The sequence below is a fragment of the Athene cunicularia genome, assembly GCF_003259725.1.
Source record: "Athene cunicularia isolate RWA chromosome 1 unlocalized genomic scaffold, athCun1 chr1_part2, whole genome shotgun sequence".
Taxonomy (NCBI): Eukaryota; Metazoa; Chordata; class Aves; order Strigiformes; family Strigidae; genus Athene; species Athene cunicularia.
Window position 1 is genome coordinate 70,021,483 of NW_020799092.1, and position 13,362 is coordinate 70,034,844.

General features: G+C 39.9%; 1 protein-coding gene across 1 annotated transcript in view; it reads left to right on the forward strand.

The window, feature by feature from the left end:
• Position 1: 1 nt before the first annotated feature.
• RSBN1L (round spermatid basic protein 1 like) overlaps positions 2 to 13,362 on the forward strand; it is a gene marked incomplete at its 5' end in the record, with an annotated part of 59,176 nt that continues 45,815 nt past the window's right edge. The window contains one exon of the mRNA XM_026868013.1: positions 2 to 161. Within this exon, the coding sequence (XP_026723814.1) occupies positions 2 to 161 (160 nt within the window). The remainder of the gene's footprint in view (positions 162 to 13,362) is intronic.

Genomic DNA, 13,362 nt, shown 5'->3' on the forward strand with positions numbered 1-13,362 from the left:
CGGCGGGAGCGCCAAGCCGAAGAGGCCCAAGGAGAAGCGGGACAAGGAGAGGAGGAAGCATGGGGCCCTGCCCGTGGTCGCGGCGGTGGGAGATGGCGGCGGGGCCCTGAGTGCAGCAGCCCGGGAGGAGAACGGGGAGGTGAAGCTGCAGCTGCCGAAAGGTGAGGGGCGGGCGTTGTGGCTGTGCGCGGCCCGGGGGGATCGCTCGCTGCCCGCAGCCCGAGGGACGGGAAGGGAGGGCTAGGAGGGGGGTGCTGAGGGCTGGAGGAGGTCTGGACGGGGCAGCGAGCCTGGGCTGGGCAGGATGGGTATGGTGCTGTACGTGAAGGTGCCCGGAGCTGCTGTAGCTGCCGTGAGGGAGCAGGAAATGGTTGTGATGCTGGGGTCGAGCCGTTAGAATGGCTGCCTGCCCCCGCCTTGCCTCAGCACGCTGGCCCCGGGACAGTGCCGCTTCAGGGGGCCTTACCTGTCCGCCCCCTCCGCCCTGCCCTCGGCAGAGCCGGGATAGCTGGGCTTGTGGGCCGCCTGCTAGACCCCGAAAGGAGACCGTTGGCGTTGTGTAAGTTTGTGGAGAAGGCAGTGGCGGCTTAGTCTGCCGTCAATCCTGTCAAAAAAGGGGGTGTGGAATTAGCGATGGCGTCAGCTAGAAGCTGCCAGAGGCCTTAGGTTTTCTTACCTATTAGGGAAATAAGGGTGCCTAGTAATTTACTAGAGATCTGCGAATAAAACTAAATTTCTGGCATTGTTGTGTATGTGTGTGAAATAGCGAAGGCTATATGTTATAAAACCCCACCAATTTAAAAATTAAATCTGAATGGTCTCGTTTATTAGGTTATTATTTTTTTACAGGCTAAGTCATCGAGTTCTAGAGAGTATGCAGTTAAAATTTAGATACTTAGACTTTTGAAATCACATTTAGTTGTTGCTTTAGGTTTGCTTTATTTCCTTAAGTCATTGGGCTAATATCTTCCGGGAAATGCTAGAGGCCTTCAGGAGAAGGGGAGGAGTGCTGGGTTAGTTTATTAATGGGGCTGGACAAAAACGGCCCTACCAGGTAAGACAAGATATTAGGCTAAATTCTTGCTTAGATTCTTGCTGACTGTGATCAACAGTAGATGTGTAGGAAGTAAAAGACAATGCATGAATATATGAAGACAAATACAAGAATATATGCTTTTATTTCCAGTGTATGTTTTCCCAGTCTCTGGTGACCTTACACTAGATGTTGATGCTTTCACATTTACATTGAAATAATGGAGAGCTTGAAACATTCAGTCCATTATCTACTTTAAGCAAGTTTCCTTTCTTTCAAAGGAAGGATAAATTATAGCTGTTCTGTAGGCGTATAGTACCTTGATTGTGGTCTATACATGTACTTAAAGGATAAGCCAAGCTCCTAGAGAACCATTATTAATGTCAATATGCCTTTTTGTGTATTGATTACATAGTGTGTCTGCCTTGCTACATTTTCCGCTAATTTCCACTAGTATCTTAGTGTCTGATTCACTTACCTTTGAGTAATTTTTTTTTTTAATAATTCTTTTTGGTCAGCATGTTGCATGTGTCATACTGGTTTTGGGATCTTGATCGCTGGTGTATAAGCGAGCTTTAAGTATGTGATTTCGGTGCTTTGAAGTATTTGATTTTAGATTTTTTTTTTCTTGTTCCTGTACAAAAGGTGACTTAGGAAAAGTCTTCAGAAATGATATTCAGTACACGTTTGTTGGTGAAGCTTCCTTGTCTTCAAGGATAGACACTAAGAAACTCGACCAGTATCTTTCTAGCAAAGCTATGGAGTTTCACTCAGGTTGTCACAATGTCCTACCAGTGTTAAACAATCATGTTAATAAATCTGAGAACAATATTACAATAATAGGATGAAATGTTTTTTGCACATTGGTAAAAGAAATTATGATACCATGATGGTGTGAACTGAATAATTGTTAATGGAACACTCTTGCAAGCAGTGATTTGTCTTTAAAGAGGAGATTCTGTACCTTGTATCTGGAAAGGATATTTTCTCGGAACTTATACACTGATGGGCACAAGTACTTGGCTTTTTAGTTGCTGTTTGCTCAGAACAGATCTTTTTGCTGCTTGAAAACCTAGGTACAGGCAACAAATTTTCCAAGGCAAATGATGCCTGTTTGGCATCTGAGTCTCCAGATTTCTGTTTAGATGAAGTGGTTTCTATAACTAGAAATTTGTGGTGTAGTTTCCTATATAAATGAAAAACATTATAGTCATTAAACTGTGTATTTCTGCAGAGAAGTCTGTAAGAAAGTGAGGGATACACTGAGTCTTCTGCTCACAGCAGCCAGCCTTTTAAAAGTGGTTTTGTATTTGACTAGATTACAGAACAGGTTTGTGCTGTTAATCTTGTGAATAATTTACTTTTTAGAGAGGGAAGAAGAAATGCAGTTATGGTGCAGCAAGAAAAGAATGACTGCGGAAGGCATGTAGAATCCTAAGTACAGAGGAAGACTAAGAATGGTATATTAGGGTAGGAGGGTGCAATATGCAGGACTTGTGCATTAGGATTTGTGGGACTGTGGCATAGACTAGAAGAAGATACTGTAGGGACTCGTTGCAGCAGGGAATGAGGGAATTTGAGATATTGACATGAAAGAGAGGAAATGGAACACAAAAGCTGCGTAAGGGAGTTGATTCTGATCTTGTTTTGGGGCAAAAGACATACGCAGGTGCCGTAGCAAAGGCAAGGGAGCTTAGAGGAAGGGTTAGGATAGAAGGAGTGTGAAAAATTTAAGCAGCCTACAGATAAGCATCAGGGTGAATTTAGAGGATTTTGTATAATAACAAAAAACAGACTCGCACACATACAATGTATGGTGGAAAGAAGGAATAAAATATGCCCTTTTAGGTATAATGAGATGAGTTCATAGAAGCTGTCACATCTACAGCTGGTAATACTTTCTAAAAGTCAACCTCATGTAGGCAAGTGCAGTTTCCTTTTCCTCAAGTCTGCAGTTAAACAAGCTTTTTGCTTTTGGTGCTATGGAAAATGAGCAGCCACGTGGAATTGACAGTATGGATTGTTTTTCTCTCACAGCGTTCAGAACTGATATGCATATCTGGATTGAACCTGTCAGAGAGAAAATGGTGCAGATAAGGAGACTAGAGGTGTTGAAATCTCTAAAGGAGGCAAAATTACCAAAAGATAAGCAGGTGGAACGGGTGAGATCTCCTTGATGGTTTTGAGGCACTGAAGATGGAAAAGCTCCATCCTCCTCTTCACAGCCAAAGTGGAGATGCATTGCATGTGGGTACATGGAGTGGAGTGGAATTCCCCGTTGAACTTCGTACTGATAAGGTGCTAGTATCTGTGAATTGGGAGGAGTCATGTTTCTAATTAGTGGGTTGTGTTCGTACTCTGCTACATATAGCAGTTAGGATGCTAGGAGAAAGGCTTTACCTTGGTGAGAGAGAGGGAGGGCCTGCGCAGACCATAGCACTGGAGAAAATGAGGAATGAAGCTAGGGGCATCAGGAGGAAGAAAGTCAAAATTTGTCTTCTGGGATTGCTGAGACTGGTGTAGACAAGATAATACAGGAAATCACGGTGTGCAGTGGTGTGGAGTAAACGAATGTGAAATCTGGACTTGAAAAACTGTCATTTTAAGATTCTGAGTAGTACCAGTAGCATTTTTCTGTTTCCGGTTTAATTACTGTGATAATGGTAAGGGATATTGATACTGAGGAGGAAATCGTGAGAAGACCTTTTTCACCTACCATCCAAAAAAAGCTGTTTATAGGAGCTGATATTTGTCCTTTGTTTGCAATAATGATTGCTAGGTAAGAGACCCTAGTTTTGAAGTACTACTTTACTAAGTGATAGGAAGATCTTAAGGTTGTTTGTAGCCAAGATGGATGATCTGTTTTAAAGCTCTTGAAAATGTTTGTATTTTCTTCCTTGAACAGTCTTCATTTACAGATCTCACTGGTCTCCTAATTCATTGGAAAGACTTTTAACTTGCAGAGTCATAACCATCATAACCAGGCCTTAGAGATTGTGTTTCAATTAAATAAGCTAAGTGAACCCTTCTGCGATGATGATCCTGTATGCAGAGAACCTGTAAGAACGTTTTACCATATACACGATTTATCCTGTAGCGCATATCAGGCTGTTTAAAATAAGTTTAAATTTCACTTGTCAAGTACATTCTGATAGTGGAATTAGAAGTTGTGTAACTATTTCTGTTGTTTTAAAACATGGTGTGAGTCTGACAGAAGTAATTGCTGTTCTAGTTTATGACTATACTGATTCAGTTAGTCATTTAACTGATACTCTGCTCTAGCAGTTCGTAGTTGAAATTGGTTTTCTTAACAGTGCAAAGCTCAGCTCAGCCACTACTCACTTCATCAGATGCCTGCCCAAAATTTTTTGCTTTGGTCTATAGACTTGCTGTAAAGTGCAGTCTAGATGCATGAGACATCTTTTCTTTTTTCTTGCTATTTCTGTGTACAATTTTGCTTTCCCTCTGCTTTTTGTCTTCAGTGATGTATTTGATAAGGTTACCTTAGTGTGCAAGCAATTAAAAAATGAGACTGGTATTTTCAGCTTGCAGATGAGGGTTCCGAATAATGAGCAAGAATGCTGAATGTGGTACTGTAGCTCTTGTTTTTACTTAAAGTGGTTTTCTTTTTTTTTTTCCTCTGGCTGTCTTGTCTTGTGATGTCTTTGAATGATAGATTAGACTTCAGGTGGGCATTTACCAGTGATTATTCTAGTAACTGTTGCTTTGGGTTGCATGGTGCTTCTGAGTTTTAAACTTTCAAGAAATGGTACTTTTCAGGCTTGTTAAATTCAGTTTGCATCTGCAGGGATGCTTATTTCATAGTCTGACTTGCTGAAGTAGGTTGGAGAAAGCTTTGGATCGTTTCTTTTCCCCTTCTTTAGAGTTGAGACCGTGCATCTTGCTAATTAGATTGTCTTTTTTTCTTCTGCTAAACATTTCCTTCATCTGTTTACTTCTATTTCCTTTGCTTTTTTTTTTTGTCCTGTGTGACTTGACTCACTTCTTCCTTCTCCCTGCCAAGCTCCTTAAATTCAGCAGTCATTTTCATGCTTGTGAGACCTCTCAGTCACTCTCTAGAGAATTCTTTAATATATCTCTATTTAGATATCCCCTCTGTAACTGCAATATCTAGAAATTGTTGAAGGTTTTAACTGTGGTATACAAGAGGAAGAGAGACCTCTAATTTCTTTGAATGTTGGAGATTTATATGCAGTTTAGTTCTGGAAGCTGATAGTGACATTAATGTAAGCATCCAATGTTGAGATGAATTTGGAGCAGTGTATCTTTCCCCTGAGGGACCCTGTCCCCTTTTCATTTATATGAAATAACCATGAAGCTTTGCCTCATAGAACAAAATCTTTCACTAAGCTGGAGAACAAACAAAGCCTCTCCTGTACCCCAGAATCTAGGTCTGTGTGTAATTCACACAGCAGAAAATTATTCTGCTTGTAGAATAAATAATTTTTCTTAGTTGAAACAAGATCATTAGGCTGAAACATCGGATCTGATACCTCTTGTAGAGAGAGGACTTGTTTGCAGCTGTCATATTCTCCACTACCAATTTCTGATGCAACTCCCCAGTGCTTGAGCTTAAACTTAGCTCATTCAGTTCTGCACGTAGAAGGTCTCCTTTAGAAGTGCAAAGATTAGGGGAATTGTAAAGATTAGACTTAAATTTCTTGGAAGTTTTTTGATTCTGAAAGGGGTCTGTGTTCCTTTCCATTCACTGGAGGGCTTGGGGAAATGTTCTCTCATGGTAAGGGGATTTCTTTAGTTGTATCTTGGATTTTAAATGTTAATTACTGAAAGGGATGTCAGCCAAATACTGGTTATTGGAATGAGAAAGCTATCATGATTTTTTTTGTTGTTGTTTGGGTCTCAGAAATACTGTGTTTTTTTTGTGTTCATTAAGTCAGGAAGCCTGCTTAATAAAAGTGCAGGTGTCAACCGTTACATAGTGGTGGTAAACGTACTTCATGAATCTGCATAACCAGATAAGCATGTCGTCTTGAGGTTTTTTTTATGGGTATTTGTATAAAGGGATGAGAGCACCAAAGGAAAGAAGGGTGACTGATGTTCTTGTACTCCCCTTCAGTTACGATACTGTTGGTGTTAACCATATTGATGGTGTCCGTTAGCAGAAGTTTGTAAATATTTTGCCTGATGTGCAGTGACAGCCCTTAAATCAAAGGGAGGAGAGAGAGGCAGAATACTTTGAACATAATCTATGACTGACTACTAATGTGGGTTACCATCTGGAACACTGATGCAAAGCAGCTGCAGCTTTTGGCATCTGACAAGGCTGTAAAGCTTGTCTCTTTCAGTGCTGAAACGGACTTGCTCAAGCTCCTGCATCCGCTTCAAGGTGCAAATTTCACAATGTGACAGCGACCAAGTTGCAAATAATCTACTACAGTTTTTTTCCCACTTGACTCATTGTCTATGCACTTGATTTACCTTGTCTTTAGAAAGCTTGTAGTAGAGGCAAAGATCTGGTTGAATTTCTGAACTTGAAATGGTGTGGTGTATGAATTTGTTCCTTTACTTACTACTTAGAAAATCACTGCAGTCATTACAAGAAGGTACCTACCTAGTTAGGAAACAGAAAACTTACTATAGCTTTTTGTTGTAAATGGCTGTTCAACTTATAAATACAGTACATATTTCATTTTTTCTTTACTTATGTATCTAACCCAACATCCAGAAGAGGTAGAAACTTTTGGATTTGAGGAGGAAGTATGCATTTTGCTCTGAATTACTTGAGTTAATCATGTGGATTCACTGAAAAGGGAAAACATTCTTCAGATGCCATTTAGGAAGGTGAGGTGGAACTCTTCTTCATAATGGAGTTCTTCCTGTCTGTGTGTAGCACTTTAACATATTGCTGTTGCTACATTTCATTCATGGATGTACTGTCTCTGTGACATGAGAAGCAAAGAATATGGACTTTGTGGTGACACTCATATTGTGAACTTGAATGAGACATTTTGAAATTTCTTCATTCCTTGGGTGTTGTATTTCCTCCAAACAGGGATACTTATTCCTGCAGATACCTGTATTTTAAAAAGTACTACACGTGGCATTGGCTTATTTAGTAGAGTTGTACTGGGTTTGTGTGGCAAGAGTTTTGGCTACAGGGGTGGCTTTCCATGTCTGACAGAGCCAATGTCAGCTGGCTCCAAGATGGACCCACCACTGGCCAAGTGTGATAGTGCCTCTGTGATAACATTTTAATAAGATGGGGGATGCAGGGGAGCTGCCCAGCAGCAACTACAGAGAGGGAAGTGAGAATGTGAGAGAAACAACCCTGCAGCCCCCGGGTGAGTGAAGCAGGAGGGCAGGAGGTGCTCCAGGCCCGGAGCAGAGGTTCCCCCCAGCCCGTGGGCAGCCCATGGGGAGGCAGCTGTGCCCTGCGCCCAGGGAGGGGAACGGAGGAGCAGATCTCCACCTGCAGCCCGGGGAGGGCCCCACGCTGGAGCAGGGGGTGCCCCAAGGAGGCTGTGGCTGTGGGAAGCCCACGCTGGAGCAGGCTCCTGGCAGCACCTGTGGCCCCGTGGGGAGAGGAGCCCACGCTGGAGCAGGTTTGTGGCAGGACTTGTGACCCCGCGGGGGACCCACGCTGGAGCAGGCTGTGCCTGAAGGGCTGCACCCCTGGGAGGGACCCACGCTGGGGCAGTTCGTGATGAAGAATTCATGTTGGAGAGGTTCATGGAGCACTGTCTGCTGTGGGAGGGACCCCACGCTGGAGCAGAGGAAGAGTGTGAAGAGTCCTCCCACTGAGGAAGGAGGAGCAGTGTAAACAATGTGTGATGAACTGGTGCAACCCCCATTTCCTATCCCCCTGCACCGCTGGGGGGGGTAGGAGTAAAGTTAAGCTTCAGAAGAAGGGAGGAGTGGGGATAAGGTGTTTTAAGATTTATTTTTTGCTTATCATTACTCCAATTTTGATTGGTAACAAATTAAATTAATTTCTTCCCCAAGTCTAGTCTGCAGTGCTCATGATGGTACTTGGTGAGTGATTTCTTACTGTCCTTTTATTGATTCACAAGCTTTTTGTACCATATTCTCTTAGAAGGGGAGTGATAGAGCAGCTTTGGTGGGCACCTGGCGTCCAGCCAGGGTCAACCAACCAGAAGAATGAAAAATAACTATATTATTATTATTATTATTATTATTATTATTATTATCATTATTATTATTATAGACTTTTCTTCTTTAGGCATTAGAGCTTGAAGGCTAAGGAGCAAGCCTAACACTTACTTGAGTTTCCTTAGCTGATTCCTGCTGTGCTTGATTTTTTTTTTTTTTTATTAAACCCTAGTAGGAGTTATTTACAAACATTAGTCTGTGACTAGTTATTTCCTGAGCACTGTATTTCTGTCAAAAGTGTGTTTTGATAGGGGAAAAACTTCATGAAAAGATACATAGTTCTTCTGTCTTCACCCTGGGATACAAATGACTTAAAATTTCCTTTTGGTTTTAGTGTATTTAGAGGTATGTAAAGGAATAGGAAGTCTTTGTGTGTGTGTGCAAGAAGACTAGGATGTAGTACAATCAGCAAAGATGTGAGAAGACTCTAAGGGTTGCTATGCTACAAAAATGTTTGTATGTATGAAAAGTTTCTATGTAGTAATTGCTGTGCTCTAATCATAATTGTCCCTAACGTAGTTGTTAAAAAAACCCTAAACAAACCAGTGGAAAACATGGATGTGGATGATATACGTGGAGATACCTGAATTTGCTCTTCGGAGCTAGTCCCTGTAATTCATCAAATGAACAATAAGATAATGCTCTGAGGACCACTGACTTATTTGGGTGTTGAATGCCACGAGGAAGCTATTGCAGCAGTAGTAAGGGTGGGGCTAAGGAGAAATAACTATCAGCTGTCTCAAGACAATGGAGTGAGTAGAGAGACATCAGTCATCCAACTTGTGTTCTGGCTGGCTGACTAGAAAGCTAGTGCATTGCTTAGGGTTTTATATGATGTCAAGGATTTTGGTGTGAGTGATATGCTGATAAAGCAGGAAGTGTTAATTTAAATCTGTAGTAGAGGAACTGGTATTTTCCTGGAGAGACCTGTTTCATTGCATATTTCTGTTGGTATCTTATATTACTATTAAGTGTTCTTTTCTGTCACTTCAGATGTGATTCATGGTATCGTGACTGACTTATTCTCCCACTGGAACAACTGGTATAAAACCTCTTCAGATGTGGCATTTTCTCCCTTTTCAAAGTACATAACAGGAATTTGTGTCTGTTTCGATCCAATAATAAAAAATAATCTACAAAAGAAACCCAAAGAATCAGATGAAATGTTAGATAAATCCTCATACGTAATACATGATTAATCTTTGATTATACCTTACCAAAACAACTTTGTTAAAAGGGGAGAGCAAACAGCTCAACTTAAATGAAACTGAAGCTTATATTCCACGAATGATGTTTTTTAATATCTACTAAAATGGGAAAGTAGTCGTTGAAATGTAAATATGCTTAGGTGGCTTCATATAATATTTTATAATTTTGATTAATTTTGAAAGGTTTGTTATAAACGTTTTTTTAATTTCCTTCAGAACAACATATGCTGTTCCTTTTCCTTTTTTAAATTAACCTTTTATTTAGACTAGGACTTCTTTAAACCCTGCCCCCCAACCCTCCTAAAAAAACCCAAACCACCAACCCCACCCACGAAACAAACACATGCACATCAAAACAAAATACCCACAGAAAAAGTTCCAGTAATGGACCACTGCTATTTGGTAAGTTGTTCCTGTGACTAACTTGTGCCTTTCTTTACCAAAAAAAAAGAGGAACTGTAATATGATCATTTATGGCCAAGGGATGTCAGACTTTAGCTTCTAGTCACTGATACATCTATATATGTTGGTTTTTTTGAATGAAGATCTTTTAATTAAAACTTGTCTTCCCTGTTTGAGTCAAATTGCCCCTTCACTTTACTTTGAACTCAGATTTTCTTCTCATTAACATACAGAACTTAAAATTGTTAATTCCTTTTCTGAAGCTTCAGTTTTTCATCATTGTGAAAATTAAGTGTTGCAGTGGCAATTGCAGTGCTGTGACATATGGAGGTAATAGCTGTTGGTACTTGATGTTCTCTTGTACTGATCACTGACCATTTGGGTTATGTTATTTCCCTGGAGACTCATGTCTTCCTGTTCCCTCAGCACATCAAGAAGGCAGCTCAAGCCTTTTTTTTTTTTTTCCCCTTTGTTTTTTTTAAAAATTTGTTAGGAGTAGTACTAGGGAAAGCTAATTGCAGAATATTCTGTGGGTATAGAAAGATTTGTATAAACATCTCTATACCTTTTACTACTCTGAGATGCTGTTGCCCTGCAAATGCAGTAGAGACCTAAGGTTCTGAATCAGTGGTAGCTGCTACTGGTAAACCTCAAAAAAGCTGTACGAGAGTGTTCCAAGTTTGTTCAACAGAACAAGTTTGTTGTCTTTTCCTTTGCCAGCCTCACTTACTGGTTGTTTATTCTCTGACATGTGGACTGTAAATTGCTTAATGTTGGAGGCGTTTGTTTTAAAGCAGTGTTTTTGTGAAGAATGTTCATGTTTCTTGGTTGAGAATGTGAGATTTGGACTGAAATTACAGATGGCTGGAGGGGATTGATTCTGTGTATTAGAGAAGACACTCAGATAATATGTGGAATTTTGATAAGTCTCAGAGTTCTAGCCTGTATTGAACTGTATCAACTTTATTGGGCAGCATCATATGGTGGCAGCAGTTAGTATGGAGACTGAACTTGGAGAGCTGCACTTGTCCTATCTATGCCATAGGCAATTTTAATCATGTTTATTAATTACAGTGACTATTGTATCCTTCTAAATTTACTGACTTTGCAGAGCTAGCGTAGTGAAGTTGCAGTTGATTTTGTTCTAAGATCAATCTTAAAATAATTAGGTTAATTTTTATCTCTGCATCCCATTGAAAGCTGTGAAATGGAATATTTATCACTGAGGAGACTAATGTGCAGAATGTTTGAGAATTGTTTGAATTCTGCCAGCCAGACCCAAAAATACTTGTTTTTATTCATAAAGTGAAGACATTTGAACTGAAAATTAAGACCAAGTGATCCATGGAATGGCTCTCATTTCAACATAGATTTTTTTTTTTATATTACATTTTGTTTTGTCTTTATTTCAATATTTATTTACACTTTAAGGAGAACTCATCTTTTGCTTATCTATTCTCTGGGCTTTGAGGGAGGAAACATGAGAATTTGTACCTTTAAAATGGTATTCTCAACTGTTCCTGCCTCAGGCTGTACACTAGTTTTGTTACAGTACTGTAATTTCTAAAGGGGAAATAGTTAAGTTTTAATTTATTTCAAACCTTCCTCAGCTGTATTTACATTGTATTTTCAGTTTGTTCAGGTATGATTTGTTTGCAGCTGTTGCCTGAGGAGGTCATAGGATATTTCTGTGGTTTCTTTTGTCTGGAACTTTTCACCATTGACTCTGCTAATTGCTTTCAAGATGTGAAAATAAACTCTTTAAAAGGTCTCAACTTGTTCTCTGTCCTTACTTATGTGTTGCTTCTGATAAAACTGGAAGATTCATTGGCCTGTGATGCTATTCATGAGTCTTCAATAAAGGATTCTTTCAGTCTTTCTCTTGAGCTTTTTCAACAAGGCTCAGCATTTGTATACCCTCTTCAATCTTTGATTTGTAAGTGATAGTGGAAGTCAAGTGTGCCTCTTAACAGTATGCAAATGATGAGATAAAATCTAGGTCTTTCTATGATAATTATAATCCTGTCTGAGCTGAACATTCACTGCAGGTTACAAATCAAACCTGGTGTTATTGCCTAGTTGCTGAGTGTGCTTTCAGTGTTACTGAAAGTCCTGTTGTATAATTTATTTCCTACTTCATACTCAAGTTGCAAGGGATTTACAATTTGTGGATTTCTTTTGGGGGAGAAGCAGGCTGAAGAGGAAGATTTAGGTCTACTTAACCTATTCCTAGAAAATACAGGTTTGTGTTGCTTAGGGACACTTATTGGGATTCCATGGTCTGCTATACAGTTGAGTCTACTTTGTCATACCTTCTCATTGAACCGTTAGAAGTCTGTTCTTGGATGTGATTGTTGCTTAGAACTAAGACTTCCAGACTGTTTTAAGTACAGATACCTTATTCCTTATTATTTTTGCACCAGCATAATTTTTGTTCTCTCCCTACTGCTTATCTTGATCGTGGTTAGACAACAGACATACACCTCAATTGCCATCTCTTTTGATGTTTATTTTCTTTCTTAGGGTCTTCCCAAAATACATTCTTTGTCCTAACAACTGTTGGGGTTCAAGTTCTCTAGTCTTACTGGAAGACTCCTAAAAGCAAGAGTATGAATGCTGTGGAGTCATTGTTACAGTATTCATTTATGTGGGTTACTGTCAACACTTTTATTGAACAATTAACAAGCTTCATAAATAGTTTGGTTATGGGACATGCTGTATTGCCTTTCAGAATTAAAGGTTTCCCTTGATTTGGTTCCAAGGAATATTTCTGATTTGTTAGTAGTGAAGATAGATGCTGCTTCTATTTTATGTGAATGCTTGTGGAAAAGTAATTGGATTTCTCTTTACTTCTCCATGGGGTTTATAATGCAAGTACCATAAATAAAACATTAAGGTTGTGTCTCAGCTGTATTATTGAGCAGGCATTCTGAAGCCTAACATTATGTAGCAGCTTGACATCAGATTTCCTCTTTCCTTGTGGAGGTTAAAAAGCCCAGTAAGCTCTTGGAACAGGTACTCTGCTTCAGGCCAAGAAACTAGGCATGAAGTGCTGGCTGCAGTGCATCTAAGCCTAGTAAAATCTGACTTCTCTGATGCTTGGCCTCAGAAGCAAATCTGAATTTGGCTTGAAAAGATTACTCCTTGAAATGATAGATTCCTCTGGGTCTAGTACTATTCATGTGCAAAGCATGCCTAAAAGCTCTGCTTTTGTATGAAAAAAAATTTAAAACCTGGAGTGACTTGACAAAGCAAGGGAATAATGACTGCTCAGGTAAGCTGTTGCTGATTGTAGGTAAGCAAGGGGAGCACCTGTGCATTGTATGTGTTGTGCAAATACAGCACACTTGATGTGTTTCTATTAATTACATCTTACTGCTATTAATGCATTAGTGTAGCTGTTGGATTTAACATGAAAGATTTTGCAGCTGACAAATTAAGTCTTCATTCCAAGCTACTTGCAAAAGCCTTTAAGTTTAGACTATGTGAAGATAGTTATGTGAGGTTTCTAGTGTATATAGGCACCCAGGAAAATGCAAACTGTACTTTCCCCCGCCCACTCCCCCC